The 21,284-nt window shown below is 35.2% G+C and overlaps 1 protein-coding gene across 6 annotated transcripts in view; it reads left to right on the forward strand.

Annotated features, from left to right (window-relative positions):
* Positions 1-15,926, forward strand: part of TRDMT1 (tRNA aspartic acid methyltransferase 1) — a 62,907-nt gene extending 46,981 nt beyond the window's left edge. For 4 of the 6 annotated variants that reach the window (XM_087857658.1, XM_045787651.2, XM_045787687.2 and 1 more), the window contains 4 exons: positions 780-1,123; positions 3,139-3,196; positions 4,267-4,396; positions 9,710-10,222. In XM_087857658.1, coding sequence (XP_087713784.1) covers positions 780-1,123; positions 3,139-3,196; positions 4,267-4,396; positions 9,710-9,810 — 633 coding nt within the window. In that variant the 3' untranslated portion in view covers positions 9,811-10,222. Of the gene's footprint in view, positions 1-779; positions 1,124-3,138; positions 3,197-4,266; positions 4,397-9,709; positions 10,223-10,347 lie in introns of those variants that run through there. The other 2 variants (XR_006777740.2, XR_006777741.2) reach the window with 2 other exon arrangements.
* The last annotated feature ends 5,358 nt before the right edge of the window (positions 15,927-21,284 follow it).

Genomic DNA, 21,284 nt, shown 5'->3' on the forward strand with positions numbered 1-21,284 from the left:
AGGTAAGAACTCAAAAGTCAAGTCCTACTAATAGGGGGTCATTCGTGTCATTTGGATCCCCTGCCCTACAATACCAATACATCTCTTCTTCCATAGTGATCAATTCCAAAAATAATGTTGTAAACTATAGTAACAAAGACATCAGCATTAAAAATTCCTGGAACTGATTTTCTTTTACAACATAGGACGTTATGGTTACATGTTTTGCAGAAACAAGGTTTTCCTATGGGACTCAACGAGTAGAAATAACCTTTCAGGGGAAAAAGTGGTTTCCCTTTTTTAATTACTAGTTTTCCTTTAGCTCATGGGTGTGTTCCAGTTTTTCTTTTTTAGTGAAGGAGTATGGCAAACTTTGATCCAATGAACATTTTCTGGGAATGTTAATGTTACTTTCTTTTCTTTTTTTTTAATGCTGTGCCTTTTGTTCCCATGACTTATTCATTCCATAACTAATGTTGCTTTCTAAAGTTCTTTTAAAAATATGATTCTGTATCTATATTCAGCATATTTCCTATTGCTTTGTGGAATGTTTTTATTAATAAATACAGCAAGCAGTAATTCCATGAAATAAATCAGTTGTAGCCTGATGACATGATAGCTATATGATGAAAAACTTATAATAATTTGTATACATACAGGTAAATCAGAATTCCTGTGTTTTTAATGACAACTCTATAAAGGCTAAAGACATTTTTTGCATAATGTTGACTAGACATTATTAATTTGTTATTTATTTTTAATAAAGCTTTTACAGGCTGTGTATTTTCACTTAATGCCAGGTACTGATGGAGTTCCCCAAAACTGAATCTGAACATCTAGAAAGAAATACAATAGATGGAGAAAATAAAATTGAAAGAAAGAAAATTGAGCCAAATATTTGCGTTGATAAGAGCAGACAATGTTCTGGAAAAGAGGCCATTCTTTTCAAGCTTGAAACTGTAGAAGAAATCGACCGGAAACTTCACCAGGACAGTGATCTCTCTGTGCAAATGCTAAAAGATTTTCTTGAAGATGATGTTGACGTGAATCAGTATTTTTTACCGCCAAAATCATTGCTGCGATACGCTCTTTTGTTAGACATTGTTAAGCCCACTTGCAGAAGGTCCACATGCTTTACCAAAGGGTAGGTTTTAAAGAGAAACTCTAAATGGGATATTCAAAATAGCCAGGTTTTTATGACTATTGTTTCTTTCAGTTCTTCTCAAAACAAGGAGCATTTTACAAAATGTTTCTGCCAGAATGATTTTTTTTTTTTTTTTTGCCCTTAATTGCCTGCTTTCGTGTTCCAATAGAATGCACGAGTGAAAATTCCTTCTGGCAGAACATTATGTGCACAACCCACAAAAGTGCTCATAAAACACAATGCCGTTTGTTTGGTGACCTTCATAAGAGCTTAATTACCCTTGGTGGAAACATGGTTTCTGTAGATACCGAATGGCTACTTTTTAACACCTTTCTTTTCATGGCACACCAGACCTCAAAAATTTATGTTCACTCTCATGATCAATGTATAAGAAGAAATTAAATTTTAATATCAAGAAATAAAGTTAAATCATCTGGTGCCCATTAAAGCATATTTAAATTTTATTCAGTTTTTTAAAATAAGTAATATATTTTTATGGTTCAAAATTCGAAGGTACAAAGATCGTGAGACTCCTTCCCTGTTTATCTCTTACTCATCCAATTTTCCTCCTTACATGCAACCAGAAATTTCAATTTACTGTCTAATCTTCCGAAGGTATTATGTGTGAGGGTGTATTTAAATATACATGTATATTTTACCCCACTTTTTAAGTAAATGGTAATATACTGTATCTTTTATGTGCTTTTTTCATTACACAATATACACTGGACATTATTACTTATGAGTACATAAAGAACTTTTCCATTATCGTGACATAATATAATATCTCTTATTGGTTACCTTTGGGTTATTTTTTGAATGTTAATATGTTTTTCATCAATTTTTTAAAACCTACAAAGAAGGGGAAAATTAGGCCTCTCCAGAAAATTTTATGAAAGATTCCCTGTCTCTGCTTTGTTAATGCCACTCAACCTCATTTGATGAGTAAGTGTACTGTTTGAAACTTGAAGCTTTCTCTTTTCACCTACTAGTTAGCTTTCATGCATGCTGTGTCCCGATACAACCATACCAGATTTATTCTGATTTTATCTTGTACTTCCAGGGCAACTGGTTTATTACTTTGCATTGCCTTAAAAGACTTGACTCAGCTGTTGTCTGTTTCCAAGGATGATAAGACAAGACTTATCAGTTTGGTAATAAAAAACAACCTTGAAATTCTTTTGTAATTATAAAGATGGTATAAAGGAAGCCTTACTATAAAAGTCTGTTTTAGTGTAGATAATATAAACATGCACACACACACACACACACACACACACGATAATATGAGAAAACAGATTTGCAAAAGTACTTTTCCCTGGTGTGTCTTTATATTTTAAATTGGTCTGTTTGGGGAAAAAATTGTGATAGTACGTTGAACAGCTAGCTTGGCAGTGATCTTAGGGGAAGAAATATTACTAATACCTTGTATTTCTGTAGCTTTTTATACTTTTAATACCATTTTTTATACAACGGTCTCTTTGTTGTATGAAGAAGAGTGAAAACACCGTGTCACAGTAAGAGGCAGACGCATGTTCAGTGGGCCTGTGTTTGTCACAGTACTGGAGAGTGGGCTGTTCAGTTCATAAGGAGAAATGATGGTTCAGGCATTATAAAAAATAGTAGCAATTTGTTTTCACCTACATAGCATTTGGTTTAATGTGGTAGGGATGCCGATATTGAATAGAATTTGGATTTAAGGTCCTAATAAATTTTCTAGTGATGAACATTAAGAAACTGATAATCCAAAGTAATGATAATTAATAATGCATAATTCAAAGTGGTTTTTACACAACTCAAAACACTATGCCAAGTTTAGTGTCTGAGAAGTTTGAATAGAATGATCTTATGTCTTTCACCCAGGAATTTTTCACTTACAGAGCACATTTATGTGTTTCAGACTATTTCAGAAGGATGTAACTATGTAGATTGATTAATTCATTCAAGAAATATTTAAGAAATTTCACATTAACAAATACATTAGATGCTGCATAATACACGTGTTAATTTTTCAGTTATGGAAGCTACATAGAAGGGACAGGATCTGTGTTACAGACGACTGAGGATGTGCAGGTATTGTATATGCTTTAGAACTAAAATATTTGAAAATTATTTTAAGTAAATCTATTTAATACTTAAAATTTGAGAATATTAAAATAATTTTACATGTTTAATTGGGAATGAATATACATATTACTCATATATACATATATTATACATAATGTAATGTATATAATTCTTTACTGTAGAATAAATCTTTTTGTTTCTTGTTGCTAGATTAGTTTATCTATGAAGAATATTTTGTTTCACTTTCTCTTTTCTTATTTTCACCTTTGGTATTCTTTTTATTGCACAAGGAGTAAATTGAAATGCAGCATACAATTGTTAATGTTCTTTAAAATTATGCACTAATATCTTAATATTCCTTTGGGTCACACACTATAAAACTGCCTTTCAGGGGAAGAAATCTACATTTTAGCAAGGCTCTTGATTAATACTTTAATTGTAAACTCTTCATGCATCATAGTTGAAAGCAAGCTTGATAGGCTACAAAAATATTTTATACTTTTGAATAATTTTGAAGAGAAATCATGTCATCTTCTTTTATACTGAATTAAACTCTTACCATTAGTAAAATTTACCCATGATAAAAATCCTGTTAGGGGCAAATGGATTTGAGAATTTATATTTACCAAATGTATTTTATCATTTTAAGAAAATAATTTGATGAAATTGATCATAAACAGTAAACATTTTAATGATGTACTCGTTAGCATTGTAAAGATTTCATTTGTTGATCAGATTTCTTTTTCGTATCTTTCATTGTATTTCTTTTATGTCATATTGCCATTGTTTATTTCTTATGATTTAATTTTTGAAGGATCAAAAATGACAGGTAAACTGAAAGTTTCCTGATTTGTTCAACATTAGGCTTTAACGTTTCATTTTCAAAGTTAATTTGCCATTGATGAGCCAATTATAGAATTCATTGCAAGAGACATTTTGCCCTGTGCATTTTGCTACCGGGTATTACAGCACACTATTATGTTCATCCTTTTTAAAGTATCTCACAAGAGATGATCTTAACTTAACAAATCTACTTGCACTCTACTTTATCAGTTATCTTGGCTGTTTTCTTACAGATTGAGGATATCTACAAATCCCTTACCAATTTGTCACAAGAAGAAAAGATAACAAAATTGTTAATGCTTAAACTTCGATATTTCACTCCTAAAGAAATAGCAAATCTCCTTGGATTTCCTTCAGAGTTTGGTATGTGGGGTACATGCAGACCCCAGTTTTCATTTATTAAAGGTCCTAGAGTTCAGTAGTGACTCATAGGTGTATTTTATGAATAAACCCTAGCCCAGACAGATGGATGTAAGAAACCTTCTTCCTTTCCTGATCATGCCATTTTTGACATTTTCCTTCCCTCATCTTTCTGCTTTTGTTTTTAATGTAAGTCCATTCCCTTCAGCCTCCATGCTCTCTCCCTTTACTCCAGTAATGGTCCCGAGTTGTTTTCAGGGAAGAAGGGCCAAATCTGCCATTTCTCACCTCTCCCCACAATGGTTTTTAATAGCATTTCCGTCTCCAGCTTTATTTTCTTGATTCCAGAAGTCGTGTTCTAATAATCCCACACTAGGTCTTGTGAAAGAATACTTAGAATTATCGTTTTTATGAAGAAATTAAAAGATTGTAAAGGAATTAATTTATTTTTTTGGTGGTGAGTGTATTTGTATTTATTCTCTTCAGAGACACATACTTAACAGTTATGTACCTTTTGTCCTCCCTATAAGTGGAGAAAAGAGAATGTGGAGAGGTGGTCTAGGAAAGTTTTCCTAATGGAAAGAAAGGGTTACTCAGGAACACATATGCCAGAATGGACAAAAGATTATGGAGTCCGAGGCAGGGAATCTCAAGAGCAAAAATGAAGATGCAGTTGCAGAGTGAGAAAGACTCAGTCCTAACTCCTTTGCAGTCCAGGAAATCCAGGGATTGTTGCCCTTAAGAGATTGGACACATTGCCCTTGCCTTGTAGAGTGCCCTGCCCCATCCCTGATCTCTCCTTCCTGGCACCTGTGCTCTCCGTGGTACTGATTGCTATCAGTTTCGTAGGCTGGGGTGGGTGTGTGGCCAGTACCTGGCTCGTGGTGACGGGGGAAAGACAGACCTTCTAATGTGCTTCCAGGACTACGCAAAGAGGAAATATATTTTTGATAACTCTGGGGGTTTGGATGCAGAAAAGGCCAAACTTTTCTAAATCCAATATTGTTGTAATATTAATACAGTACTATTTTGGAAACAGAAAATGGGTTAAATAGATCATGTTTTAAATTCTAAATAATGGATTTACAGATGAGGTTTTGGAACATATCCTTCTGTACATTGGGAATAAACTGTATAATTTGACCGTCCTCTTGGTATTTGGCTCTCTGAGTGTAGTCACAGCAACCAGGTTTATTTTGTAACTCTCTGCCTTTTTCTTGGTGATCTCATTCAGTCACAAATATCCTGGGGAGTGTTATTTAAGAAAAACACAAACTTTCCTTGTCTTAGTCTATGTCACAAAATGAGTGAGAACATCATAAAACAAATAAAGAGCTGAGAGTTGGACTCAGGAATTTAATTCCCAGTCTGCCTTTTTGCTTACTTTTTTTTTTTTTGGAAGAACAATCAAAGGTACTTTCCATAGCACTCAAGAGAGAAGAGAGTTACTATCTAATTACTAATTCCTATGTTTTGCGTGCGTATTTCTTTAAGCAGTAGTAGTCACTGCAGAAATACTGACACTTAGCGTGGGCCCAGAGTCAGACTGAGCGAGTTTGAATCCTAGCAGCATCTTAACCCCTCTGCTTTAGTTTATACCTCTGTAGTATGGGGGTCATCACAGCACCAATTTCATAGGGTCGCTGTTACTGTTAAGTGAGTTAACATAAATGCTTACACGCTATCTGACACACAATATAAAATTCAAATGTGAGCTTTTATTTTTAAAAATCATGGACATTTATTTGCTTTCATAGCGTTTACTTCATAAGTAGTTTTTTTATCATTTAAAAATTTTACATAGGTAAATTAAGATTTTTCACAGTTCTCTGAAAATATATGTATAATATATACAAGAAAGCCTTTTTACTTGCTTAACCTTCTTTAAAATATGTGCTATATTTGTATAATCAGGCCTGACTAATGTCACCACTGAAAGCACTGTGACAGACTGTCCTTTATGTGTGCTTCCAACATGATTGACTTTGAATCTGGAATGGGCATTGTTTGAGCTGCTTGTCCACTGTCAACAATGGATTTGCATCGACCCTTTATACGTTCATATGTTTTGTGCTGGTTCTTTTTGTGGCTAGTGGCATGCATTCGTGAGATAGCAAGCTTTGGAAGAGGCCACTAACCTACACTTACAGAATGAAAGCTGCTATTTTGACCTTGTTAATGCTGTGTTTCTTTGTTTTTGAAGATTATTATTTTTTTAATGTACCTAAGTTTTTAAAAAGTCACCTTTTAATTTAAAAAAGTTATATCTGTATATAAAATGCACAAGCATATATATATATATATATATATATAATTTTTACAAGTCTGACTTGTTTGCTTTCAAACCTTTCTTATGCTGTGATGTAATCATAATATTACAAAAGGTCATACCTGGAATATTCTAAAATTCTGAGATCTATTTGTATCTCTGGCTAATTTGAATGAAATAATTTTTTAGATGACTAATGTGCTTGCCTAAGACATATTATCTTTATAATAGCGATTTTATGATCTTGCTCAATTGCAAATATAATTTTATTATGTAATCACTTATTTTATTGCAGTAAGTATAATGTCAAGTGTTGATGAAGCAACTTTATCATAATCAACTCTTCCTTCTTGTCCTCAAAAATATATATAATTTGCTTTTCTTTATAGTTTTTAATTATTTAAATTAAATAAATTGCTTTTCCTTTATTTAATTGCTATGCCAGAGGATACGGAATATGAAAATTGTAACTAACCTTATAGTGGTATACTTCATGGACAGTCTTTCATGTTGCTATTTGCAAGGCTTTGTTCTAGCAAATTTTGTATCTGTGGGCCATTTTGTTTGGAAAAAGAATATAGCAAATGAAAGTCCAATATGAGAAAGTGCACTTGTGGAAACAATATAAAAAACAACTGTGAGAGACTTATATCCAGAATATATAAAGAACTCTCAGAGCTCAACAATAAAAAGGAAAATGATTCAATTAAAAATGGGTGAAGGATTTGAATAGATATTTTTCGAAGAATATAGATAAATGGCGAGTAAGCACATGAAAAGATGTCTGCAGTTATTAGGGAAATGTAAATCAAAACCATAAGAAGATACCACGTCACAAAAAGACAAACAATAACAGTGTTGACAAAGGTGTGGAGAAATCAGATCCCTTATGCATTGATGGTGGGAATATAAAATGGTGCAGCTACTTTGGAGAGCAGTTTGGGAGTTCCTCAAATGTTAGATGTGGAATTTCTGTATAAGTCAGCATTTTCACCGCTAGGCATATATCCAAGAGAGCTGAAAACATGTCCACACAAAAATATGTACATAATGTTTATAACAGCATGATTCATAATTGAAAAGTAGAAACAACCCAATGTCTATCAGTGGATAAATGGATAAATAAAGTGTGGTATATGCACGCGATAGAAGAATGTTTAGCTATAAAGACGACGGAGTATTGGTACATCATGTTGCTTTGCTTCTTAGATTCCACATAAAGTGAGATCATTGAGTATTTGTCCTTTTTGCTCTGACTTACTTCACATAGTATAATGCCCTCAAGGTCCATCTGTATTGTTGCAAATGGCCAGATTTCATTCTTTTTTATGACTGAATACTATTCCTGTGTGTGTGTGTGTGTGTGTGTGTGTGTGTGTGTGTGTTGTTTTCATATCCTGGCTATTATAAATAAGCTTCAATGAATGTGGGGTGAATATATCTTTTCAAATTAGTTTTCATTTTTAGCCAATGAATACCCAGAAGTGAAATTATTGGCTCATACAGTAGTTCTATTTTTAATTTGTTGGGGAACCTTCATACTATTTTCCATAGTGGCTGCACCAATATACATTCCCTCAATATATTTTGTGTATTAATCCCTTATCAGATACATGATTTGCAAATATTTTCTCCCATTCGGTAGATTGTGTTTTTAGTTTGTTGATAATTTTCTTTGCTTTGTTGTGCAAAAGCTTTTTAGTTTAATGTAGGCCCACTTGTTTATTTTTACTTTTTTTGCCTTTGCCTTTGGAGTCAGATCCAAAAAATTGTCGCCAAGACTGATGTGAAGAAGCTTATTTCACTGCCTGTGTTTTCCTTTAGGAGTTGATGGTTTCAGGTCTTACATTCTCGTCTTTAATCCATTTTGAGTTAATTTTTCTGTATCAGAGCAGAACTTCCAGCTTTGTTCTTTCACAGATTGCCTTGACTATTTAGGGTCCTTTGTGAATCCATATGAATTCTAGGATTGTGTATTTCACTTCTGTCAAAAATGCCATTGGAATGTTGATAGGTATTGCCTTGAATATGTAGACTGCTTTGGGTAGTGGGTGTTTTACTAATAATTCTTCCAATCCACTAGCACAGACTATCTTTCCATTTGTGTCTTCTTTCAGTTCTTTCATTAGTGTCTTACAATTTTTAGTGTATAGATCTTTTAGCTCCTTGATTAAATTTATTCCTAGATATTTTATTCTTCTTGGTAGAATTGTAAATGGGATTGTTTTCTTAATTTCTCTTTCTGATAGTTTGTTGTCAGTATGTAGAAACACAACAGATCTTTGAATATTAATTTTATATCCTGAAACTTCACTGAATTCATATATTAGTTTTGACACGTTGTTTTTGGTGGAGTTTTTGGGGGTTTTATATATATATAATCATGTCATCAACAAATTGTGTCAATTTTGCTTTTTCATTTCTACTTTGGATGCCTGTTATCTCTTTCTTTGCCTAATTGCTCTGGATCAGACTTCCAGTACTATGTTGAGTAAAAGTGGGAAGAGTGGGCATCCTTGTCTTGTTCCTGATCTTAGAGGAAAACTTTTAACCTTTTACTTTCAAGTATGATGTTAGCTGTGAGCCAGCTTTCTTTTTGAAGTAATAAAAATGTTCTGGAATTAAATAGTGGAGATGTATGCACAACTCTGACTATTCTAAAAACGACTGAATTGTACGTTTTAAAAGGGTGAATTTTATCTCCATAAAGCTGTTATTAAGTAAAGGAAACCAACTGTGAAATAATGGTAGCCACTACTTTTCCTAAAGTGCTTTACAATTCAGATTTTGATGAGTTTCGTGGATGTTATGGGTGTACTTATGTGTACACTGAGCATAATACGTGATATAATATCACATTGTATAGGCAATGTAATCTTGTGTTTTTGGCTTTAGATTTTCATTTGTTAATTGAATTTCATGGAAATCTTAGGGACTTATTTATGTGAACGACCACTGTGTTCTTACTAAAGGATACATCATCCTTTTATCTCTGGAAGTTAATATTTTAAATGAATGTATTGTAAATTGTTATCTCTCTTTTCTAGGATTTCCTGAGAAGATAACAGTGAAACAGCGTTATCGTCTACTTGGAAATAGTCTCAATGTGCATGTAGTAGCTAAACTAATCAAAATCCTATACAAATAATTTAAAAATGACTCTGAGAGATGGTCACATTATTTCTTCATATCCAGATGGTAATTCTGAAATTCTGTTTTGAGTTGATTTTGATGAAATTCAACTAAACTATTTTTATCTCTTTAAAAAGAAATTTGGATTTATCATAAAAATGCCAGTTTTTTTTCCTAAATTTGTATTACTGTATTTTGTAAAGCAGAAATTATTATTATGCTTTAGGAGAATATATTTTCATACGAAATTGCTAAATATACATGTAAAGTGTTCTCTTTTTAATATTACGATATCAACAAATTTAAGAACCTTGGAGTTTGAATGTCTACATGAGTATTTTATGAAGTGTTGTGACAGGCATAGTATAGTGAACCTGAGATAATTATGTTTTTAAATGTTAATTAAACAAATTGCTTTATGAATCCTATCATTTTTTTGTTAGATGATTAATTCCTCATTCTAAAACGATGATTCTAATTCTGGCCTGTTTCAAACATTGAATGTTTTACTTAATTCCAATCCTTTAAACATTTCTTAATTGTATCTAAACAGATGCATATAACATTTTAAAACAAATTATGGTCATTCAGGGTTATACAACAGTCTGAAGAAAATGTCAGAAAAATAATCCTAAATTCTTGATTACCTCTCCATTGGAAGCTACAGAAGATGTAGGTATACGTTATCTGATTATCTTTAATTCTACCTCCATCTGAACCAGGAATCTTCATTGTTCCTTCTTCTTTTGTAAATAACTTTCCTTCAGTTTGCTATCATGAGAGCTTGCTTTTGTCTTCCTTCCCGCTTCTTCTTGGAAGTTAAATTTTCCATTATGTTCTAAGGATGTAGCATGACATTCAGATTTTAGGGAGGAAACTCTGCCCTCTGACCCTAATTTATATGACTGTTCTGTGAATTAGCTTTTTAAACTTTCTCTTTCTCTCTCAGTAGGCTTCTTGGAATTAGGGTTTCTAATCACTGTCTTGTATCATAAATCCTGTGGTTTTGATTTCAGTGACAAAAGCAAGTGACAAGAAGAAGAAAATTGAAGTAAGACCCGACAATTGTATCACAAAATAAAAATGATATTTTTATTCTTAAAAGATAATCATTTTGATGTGGAGAAATTGGAACTCTGTTCACTGCTGGTGGAAATATAAAATGGTGCAGCTACTGCAGAAAACAGATGATGATTCCTTTAAAATAAATAAACATACAATTACCATATGGTCCGGCAATTCCACTTCTGGGTATTTACCCAAAAGGATTGAAAGTAAGGACTTGAACAGATATTTGTACACTAATGTTCGGCATTATTCACAATGGCCAAAGAATGGAAACAATCAAAGTGTCCATCAGTGGATGAATGGATAAACAAAACGTGTATACATCCAGTGGAATATTATTGAACCATGAGAGGAAAGAAGTTCTGACACATACAACAACATAGATGATCCTTGAGGATATTATGGTTGGTGAAATAAGCCAGGCACAAGAGGACAAATTTTCTGTAATTCCGCTTATATGGGGTATGTGAAAGCATCATGTTCATAGAGACAGAAAGTAGACGAGGCATTACCAGGGCTTGGGGCACCTGGGGAATGGGAGTTTGTGTTTACTGGGTACAGAGTTTCTGTTTGGAGTGGTGCAAAAGTTCTGGGGATAGATGGTGGTGATGGTTGCACAGCAGTGTAAATGTGCTTACTGCCACCGAACTGTGTACTTAACAGTCGTTAAAAGGTCAAGTTTTATGTTATATGCATTTTACTACAACTTAACAAAAAACACACTCATTCCCCACCACCATTTTTTTCAGAAAATCTCATAGATAAATATGGATATAGGGAAGTTGTAGGCCATATATGTATCAATGATCACATCTACATTTTGTGTATGGTGTTTAACGACAAACCTTATTATAAGTCTCAGAAATTTTAGTATACAACAATCTGAAATTACTTTGGCACACTTTCACTAGGTTCTCTTCACTGCTGAAAGAATCTTACTAATAAAAGGGTTCAGAGTTTTACTATGATTAAGCTATAATTATAGTGTCCTATGCCCATTGAGCAATGTTACACAAAGTAAGTGTTGAGTCCAGTGCACCAACTATAAACCCAGGAAAGCTCTGTAGAGTGTTTTCTTCCTAACTAGAAGACAGAATATTGCTTTGTGAATTTTTTAAATTATTGAAATATATTCATGGGGATATGATGATTCTTGCCCTTGAAAATAAAAAAGTAGCAAGCATAAAACTCACACCTTAATGAAGACATATTTAACAGTGTGATTTTTATAGTTTATATGTACATGCAAAATTAATCTTAAAAGTGTTATTTTATTGAATGCCTACCCTATGTTATTGGTAATAAGTATGCCTAACATTTGTTCTAGAAATCCTATTTTCTGATGTTTGGACTTACTGATTTATGCAGTATTTTGGAAACTATAACCTCTTCTTCTAGAAAGAACTATATGCAATGAAATCTTTGCCATTTCTAACAGTAAACTGATTTTTTATCCTCCTTTTTGTATTACTTCTTTTGGTGCTCTTTCAAATTGCTTGCCAAATAATTTTAAGTTATTACCCTGACTCATACTTTTAGCAACTTTTTTGGATCCAGAAACAATGAACAAGAGATAACCAAATGAATTAATACAAACAAGATGAATCATACTGGAAAACTTTTTTGAGGAGGAGATGGGTAGTCATCATATGAGAGGGGGCTGGAGCTTCATAGTCTTAAGGGGCAGTAGAGCCAAGTGACAGCAGGGAGGGCACGGATCACCCTGTTACTATGGGATCAGTTGACCTTCAGTGCACCCTGCATGTTTCGTTTTGGCCCTTCAATTAGACGTGCACCATGGGCAGTGCCCATAAAAAGTGAGAAAATACCTATGACTACTAGCCCACTTGCTCCCCTTCTCAAGATTAGAGTCTTTTCAAGGGACAGAACTGGGAGTGGAAGTTATGTAAGTCAGGACTACACAACACTTTTTAAAAAATTGTGGGTAGTGAGTAGGATTCCTTAACAAAAACCCCAATCTGCCTTCTGGTTCAATCTCAAGATGGTTCAGGTCAGAAGTTATTGAACTGGAGGTTTCTGAGGATGGAGAAATGAAGCTAAGGACCCATAAGCCTGGTTAATTCCAGTGATAGCAGTGCAGAATGAAGAAGCAACTACTGTGTCGGCCCAACCTCAAGCACATACTGACAGATGCATCCAAACTGAAGTGGCTCTGGGTGCTTTTTTGGGGGGAGGGAGGTAACTTTATACTTTAAATTAGAATTTAGGGGCGCCTGGGTGGCTCAGATAGTTACGCATCTGCCTTCGGCTCAGGTCATGATCTCCAGGTCTTGGGATCGAGCCCTGTGTCTGGCTCCCTGCTCAGTGGGGAGTGTGCTTCTCCCTCTCGCTCTGCTCCTCCCCCTGCTCTTGCTGTCTCTCAATAAATAAAATCTTAAAAAATAAAATAAAATCAGAATTTAGAATCAGGAGGTTCCCAAATAAGCCAAATTAGCATAATAAGGATCTAACTTTGAGCACATATAGACAAAGTAGTTAAAGCGTGTTTTCCTCCAGTAGTTATGTTATTGAAAAGAAGGCTAACTTTTCATTATTTGGTCCTCAGCTTGGAACGATGACTATTTTAGGTCACAGGTTATAGACTGCTTTACAAATAGCTTTGGACTTTGAACTTGAGTGAGGGTCATATAGTCTCAGCAGTTTTCTCATAGCCTGTGGTTGAACTCATTATGTAATTTTTCAAGACAGCCTTTGAACCTGCCTATACTAGAACTCTTCCTCTCAACTTCTAATGTCAAAGTGTGCTGCGTACAACTATCAACTTCCTGATATTCATTTATTTTTTTGATCCACATCCAGTCCAGCCTCTTCTTCCTCCATTCATCATACCAAAATATCTCAGTATGCCTATAATACTTCCTTTAGGAATGTCCTTTTGCATGTTTTATCAAAAGGCAGTAAGAATCCCAGATATGTTCCTCATTTCAGTTTATACCACCCAACTTGTCAGCACCATTTTTCCTCTCTTGTCATTCCTTTACTTTGCTACTAAAATTTTTAACCTTCAGTTTTTGTTTTTTTGTTTTGTTTAAAACCTATTTTCCTAGCCTCTATGTCTCTGTTTCTCTCTTTAGGACTTCTAAGAATATTTTACACTAAGATACTCATGCTCTTCAAAATCTTTTGCAACCATGACCCAAACTGTTGTTCAATAAATATGAACATGTGCGGAGAACTTTGTAGGCTTCTGATTCCTGAAGTACTCACATTGTTTTCTGAGTCTTTCTTCAGCTACATCCAATACTCACAGCTCTCCCTCAAGTACACTATACCTGATTCCTGAAGCTTTCAAAAATTTATTTTTCCTATGAATACGAATCTAGATAGAAGTTTTCCCAAACTAGAAGATAAGAAGTTAATTTTCCTGTAGAACTCTTCTTCATAGCTCTGGAATGTTCTCATTTCGTTGCTTGTACATACCACGGTTCCATTGTTTACTTCAAGGATTTGCTCTGTATTTTATTTTGTTTGCACCTTTTTGTCTATTCATATCAGTGCAGATTTAAATTACAAGAGTGTAAGTAGGCAACATGTTTATTTAGCCAAGTTGGCTCTATAATCAGATGAGATCACCTGAAGAGTCTAAGAGAGAGAGTGGAGAGTGGGGGTCTGGTGCAGAACTCATCCATTACTGGAGATTCAGTCCTCAGTCCTCTTTACCCTTTACCATCCAAGCCATTTTTTTAAGGTCTCACCCTTTCCTACAACTTCTTTTGTCCGGGATACTCAGATAATTCCTGATCCAATATTTTTCTTAAGTCTTATTCTAGAAAGTTTATGCTGGGACATCTTTAACTTGAGTATCTTCCTGTCACATCAGACTTAGCATATTTGAAAACAGGTAAATCATCCTCCATTTAAAAATCAGTCCCATTTGGGGCACCTGGGTCGCTCTGTCAGTTAAGTGTCTGACTTTTGGTTTTGGCTCAGGTGATCTCAGGGTTGTATAATTGAGCCCTGTGTCAGGCTCCACACTCAGCATAGAGTCTGCTTGTTCCTCTCCCTCTGCTCCTTCCCCTGCTCTCTCTCTCTCAAATAAATAAATACAAAAAGAAATAAAATCTTTAAATTTTTTAAAAAAATTAGTTCCACCCATGAATAACTTCAGTCTTTCTCTTCATGATACTGATGCTCTCCCAGTCTCTCAAGTTTAAACCCCATCACCCAAGATCATCATCACCTTCTTTCTCACTCTATTTCCATTTATCAGCTTCCATTAATAAAGTAGCCTTTCCAAGAAGGCCTTCCCTGAGCAATGATTCATGTTAGGAAAACAGAAAATGTCACTTTGAAACCTCAAGACGTACATGCCCATTTGCAACCAGATTTGTATGCCTGGCTAAACGTGGACATTGAACAAATTTTCAGCCTTCTGAATTTAATCTAGCATGAATATCATTTTTACTCAGATACTTGTTATTCTACTCACTTAGCTAGTTCCTTACACAAGTACAGTTAAACATTTCACACACACACACACACGATTGAAAATACCTAATGGAATGTGATAGTCCTTGTGTAGTAGATTTAAGTTGAGTTTGCTGTTTGAAAAGCCAATACTATGGATGATTAGACAATGAGCTGGGTAGTTGCTATGATTTGAAATCATTTTAAGTGAAAAACATCCCATATTTTGGAGAATGTAAACTTCCAAGAGGGTAGGGATTTTTAATTCCCCCCCCCCACACACACTGCTTTCACCTTTCCAGGGACTAAAATAGTACCTGGCCCATAATGAGCCCTTGTTAAATGAGTGACTATATTCCCCATACTGGATCAATATAGAAGCTGCCTAAAGGCCATCACACTGTGGAATTTAAACAGTATCTTTAAGTCACTCTCCTGAGAACTATTTATGTTACTGCCACTTCCTCCATACTCAGAGGAATAGCCAAATTTACTCAAGTTTGCAACACATGATTTAAAAAACAATTCTAGGATAGGGCTTGATCTTTTGAGGAAGTTGTGCAGATAGAAATTTTTAAAAATATTGCATTCTCACTTCTTGCCTGGACAAGAGCAGGCTCATTTCTCTTTTCTCCTTCTAAGTACAGTTATCAATTCTGGATAAGTATGACTATAAAACAATAGAAGAGGCATCAGAAAGAGAACTCTGAAAGGTGGAAAGAGGAAAACAAACCAGCTGGGTAATCCCAAGACTGGAGGGGGAACATGGTTGCTGAATGTCTTACAACCTCCCACCCAGCAGGAGAAGGCGACCCATGTTTGGTCTTAACTGATTCCCAACCTCACAAGATATGGGAGCCCAGCATGGCTCATTCCTACCCCAGATGGAACTGGAGTCCTGTTGACCAACACCAGATGAGTCTGATACCACCAGCAAGGGCAATATGTAGGGCTTCCCACTGAGAAGTGTCCAGGGGAAGCACTCGACTTTTCTGTAAGGCCTGAGACTCCTCTCACTTGCTGAGAACACTAGACAGCCAGAGGGCACTGTCAAGGGGATCCTACCACAAAAGGCCTGGTCCAGGAGGCTTTTTCATCACCATGGACAGGAGGCTCCTTACCCCACTCTATAGGTGCCAGGTGACCTAGCCTGGGGAAAACCTCTCCCCCCACCATCAAGGACCACATGGAACCCCAGGAGTACCAGATAAACCAACCAGACCAAAAGGATCTGAAAATTAAACCGCCACTGGAACCACAAACCAAAAAGTAGGCCAGGGTCAGTAGGCTAAGCATAAACAGAGTGACTACTTGCTAAAATGAAAGATTAAAATAAGACCCAGAGCCTCCTAACATAAAAGACAAAATATCCAGGATACAATCTAAAATTACTTGTCATACCAAGAACCAAGAAAATCACAACCTGAATGAGAAAAGATAGTCAACTGATGATGCCACCAAAATGAACCAGATACTGGAATTATCTGACAAGGATTTTAAAACAGCCATCATAAAAATGCCTCTACAAATAATCACAAATTCTCTTGGGACAAAAAATAGAAAGCGCAGCAAAGAAATAGGTAACATAAAAAGTTTTAAAAAGTTAAAAAAATTCATTGTGGTGTGTGCATTATATCCCGATTTTTAGGAAAAGAAATAATGGTGATTATTTAACTGAAAAATATAATAACCAAAAAAAATCTTTAAGAATGGTATGGTAGAAATGACAGAAGATTAAATCAGTGACTTGAAAATAAACCAATGGAGTTTATACAATCTGAATAACAGAGAGAAGAAATATTGGGGGAAAATGAACCTCAGTGATCTGTGGGACAATAACAAAAGTGCTAACATTCATGTATTTGAAGTCCCAGATGTAAAGGAGAAAGAAAGAATAGAGCCAGGAGAATATACAAAGAAATAATGGACGGAAATGTCTCAAATTTAGCTAAAGATACAATTGTGCAGGTTCAAAAAGCTGAGTGAACCACAAATAAGATAAACTTAAAGAAATCCAAAAGATACATCATAATTAAACATGAAAACGAAAACAAAAAGACATCAAAAGTAGCTGGAGAAAAATGGCATATTACTAGAGGGGAACACAATTTAAATGACAGCAGATTTTCATCAGAAACCATGCGGGCCAGAAAAAGATGGCACAACATTTTCAAGTGCTGAAAGAAAAGAACTATTCACTGCAAATTCTATACTCCTCCAAACTATCTTGCAGGAATGAAGGAGAAATAATGATATTTTCAAATGAAGCAAAACTGAAAGTATTTGTTGCTAGCAAACCTACTGCAAAAGAATGCCTAATGGAAGTTCCTCAAACAGAAATGAAATGATAAAAGGCATCTTGGAGCATCAGAAAGGAAGAACAATGGAAAGACTAGAATTAGGGATGCATACAATAAATATGGTCCTCGTGAATTTTATGAATCACATTTGATGATTGAGACCCAAAATTGTAATTTCCTCTGATGCTCAAGACAATGATATTTAAAAAGTAGGGAAGATAAAGGGACCTAAATAGAAGTGAGATTTCATTTCCTGTGAAGTGGTAAAATGCTGATACCAGGAGACTGTGATAAGTCATAAATGTATATCATAATACCCAAAGCAACCACTGCAAAAACTATACAAAGAAATGCACTCAAAATAACCATAAATAAATCAAGTTGGAAGGCAAGAAAAGGGAAACAAGACTAAGGAGTGGAGGAAACAAGCGGAAAACAAATGATTAAATGGCACACACACAAGCTCTACCACATCAATAATTATTTTAAATATAATTGGTGGAAATATGCTAATTAAAATACAATATTGGCAGAGTGGATGAAAAAACTTTAATTACATGCTACTTACAAGAAATTCACTTCAAATTAAATAATGCAGGTGGGTTGAAAGTAAACATGATGGTACAAACAAGAACCACAAGGGAAATCTCTAATGATAAAATTCAAAAGGACAAAAGGCTTTAGAAATGAAAATATGAAACAGAAAAACTGGAAGCATATTAAATGTCCTTTACTGAGACAACAGTGAAATAAGTGACTAGGAAACCAATCAGAATGCTATGCAATGATGCAGCCCCTTTGAAAAACAGTTTGGCAGTTCCTCAAAAACTTGAGTTACCATATGACCCAGCAATTCCACTCTTAGGTGTGTGCCCAAGAGAACTGAAAACATATATCCACACACAGACTTGTACATGAATGTTCACAGCAGCATTATGCATCATGGCCAAAAAGTGGAAAGGACTATTATGTTTACCAACTGACAAGTAAAGGAAGTGTATCTATCTGTACGCTGGATTCAGCCATAAAAAGAATGAAGTCCCGACACGTGCTAAAACGTGGATGGACCTTGGAAACGATGCTAAGTGAGAGAAGCCAGACCCAAAAGAGGACATATTACATAATTCCATTTTATATAAAATGTCAGAATCGGCAAGGCAGATTAGTGATTTCCAGGGGAAGGGGGAAGTGGGGAATTGAGAGGTACAGAGTTTCTTTTTGAGGTGATGAAAATGTTCGGGGATTAGTGGTGATGATGGAACAACTGAAAAAACTAAAAAGCATTTAATTGTACACTTATGTAGGGTGAACATTATGGTATATGAATATAAATTTGGTATATGAATAATATGAGTATATATAACTTTATATAACAATACAGTTATTGTCAAGGAGACTAGGAGGCGACATTGAATTAGGTTCATGTGCAAAAAGACAATTTCATACATGTATATCCCAGGCTTATAACTGAAATTATTCATCTGTAAGTATCTGTAAGTATTTTATTCCAATCGGAATAAAATAATAGATAAGGGTTACATTAGAGTAATTGAATTCTAAGTTTTCTTGTTTATATTCTGCAAATTGAAGATAGTATAGTTACATTTCTTTTATCGTTAAAACATTCTTTCATTCAAAACCAGTACTCTATTCCGAGTCTCTACCATGGAGTCTGATCATTTTAAACTAGCTTCGAAGTCTCTGTTTCCTTTGCATTCTGATGGCACATAATACAGTCTCCTCCCCAGACGTTTTCCCCTCAGGACAGAGGCTGCATCTTACCCTGTTCTGACTGCTCAGCACCTCTCTCAGATGCTGACAAATGGTGGGTACCCTAATAAATAATTGTCCAGTTAATCTGACTTGAATATGAGCATGCTGAGTTTTATAGCAGAGTCATTATGGTCTTTGACAACTTGGGGAATTGTTGGAATAATTCTATCAGTCAACTTAAATAAGAAAAACACATTAGGTTTTATAGGAGAAGTATTTAATACCAGAATTGTAACTCCTAGAGGATTGTTTATGCCTCCGATAAACATAGTCTAGGAATTGTTGACAAAGCTTGATTTAGCAGGACTTCTATAATAAATATAGCCCAAGCTTCTGTATAAAAAAAGTACAAAGGGACAAAGGCTTCGGTTTTTACAGATCTTGGAATAGGGGCACTGAAAAAGACCGAGAGGTGAGGTCATCTCATCCTTCTTCCTGCCCTGATGACAACACCTTCTGTCTTCCCACAGATCTGTGTGGCACTTCAATTAACGAATCCCTTGGGAATGGTGGTGCTTTGTAAGGCATCAGCCTTGTGAAAACACTCCTCCCATCATAAATCACATCAGTGAAGCAAAGCCTCCCACTGCTAGATAAAGATGCTTCTGTGTGCTGCTCCTGTTTGTAGCTTTCCAATTAAAAGTACAAGAGGCAGAGTTCTGTAGTGTGCCAAATATCCCTAAACTCTTCTTTTCCCCCCCGCCCCTGCTCAGTGGGGACAGGCTCACCTCACTTGCTCTCCTCCTCCATCATACACAAAATATTGTTACAGAAATGCATTTCTCCCTTTTCAAAAGATGGGATCCACTACAAGTTGCAATTGTTTGGCACCTACACTTCTCAGTCCCTCACAGTCCGTGTTCCTGCAATCTGGCATTTTCCTTTAACTGTGGTATGAATCACGGTGTCTGAATCTTGCACTTCATTGCCTGGTTCAGGGAATTCCAGGAGTCAGGTCGAAAACTTATTTTGTTCTTTTTAGGTTACCTTGCAAAGGAAATGTCAGGAGGGTTTAGCCATGGCACTCCCCAAAGATAACCTCACTTCACTGCTTCACAGCTTCATGGAAATTAGATGAATCCAGTGGAAGTGCGGAAATCCTCGTATCAAGTGCTTTTGGAGGTAGAGAAAGCTGTTCTGTGTCTCCTCACTGGCTTTAGGAGCCATTAATCCTAGCAATTTATGTTTCCTCTGGTGTGTGCCCCATCTTTGGCCAGTTCCTGTCCCACAATGACACAAGAGCCCCAGTCCACATTTTATGTTTTCTAGAAACTGTGACATGATCTTAACATGTAGATGGTATGTGTGTGACTACATGTGTCCTTAGCAACCCTGTGCTCCTTATCTGAAACCCTAGTCCTGTATTACATTCCTTCCTCTGAATATGAATTTTCTGATTATATTCTCCCTGTTTATACAGGGATTATCATACTTTAAAAAAAATTTGAAAAAAATCCCAGAAAAGTCCTCCAAACTCTCAATAACGTATACACCTACCTTCTTAGGAAAATCTCTGCCAAACCTGAATTATTCAAATGGTAATGATTAACTCATAATTCTTTTCCATTCTGCTCAAGGATAATTGCAATCATTGTCGTAATGAGCATGGAGAACAAATGCCTGGATTATGTTCCCTGAGTCAAGACCACACTGCATTCACGGAGATCAGTTCATCACAGTAGTGGATGTGCTAATTTCCTAGGAGGTAATGCATTTCCTGTAAAATGAGCAAATGAATGGTTTTAAACTTACACCAATTTCCATAATTATTTTATGTAATCCTTCATGAAAATTGAATAGACAATTGGAACAATATCATATTGCCTTGAAATTTTGTAGGAAATCACAAAACCGGCATATGTAAATGTACCTTTTAAGCAATGTTGTGTCCCTGAGAAAGACAATGAGTTCAGTGTCATAA

The sequence above is a fragment of the Ursus americanus genome, chromosome 31 (assembly GCF_024610735.1).
Source record: "Ursus americanus isolate L20-20 chromosome 31, mUrsAme1.1.p, whole genome shotgun sequence".
In the NCBI taxonomy this organism is placed as follows: domain Eukaryota; kingdom Metazoa; phylum Chordata; class Mammalia; order Carnivora; family Ursidae; genus Ursus; species Ursus americanus.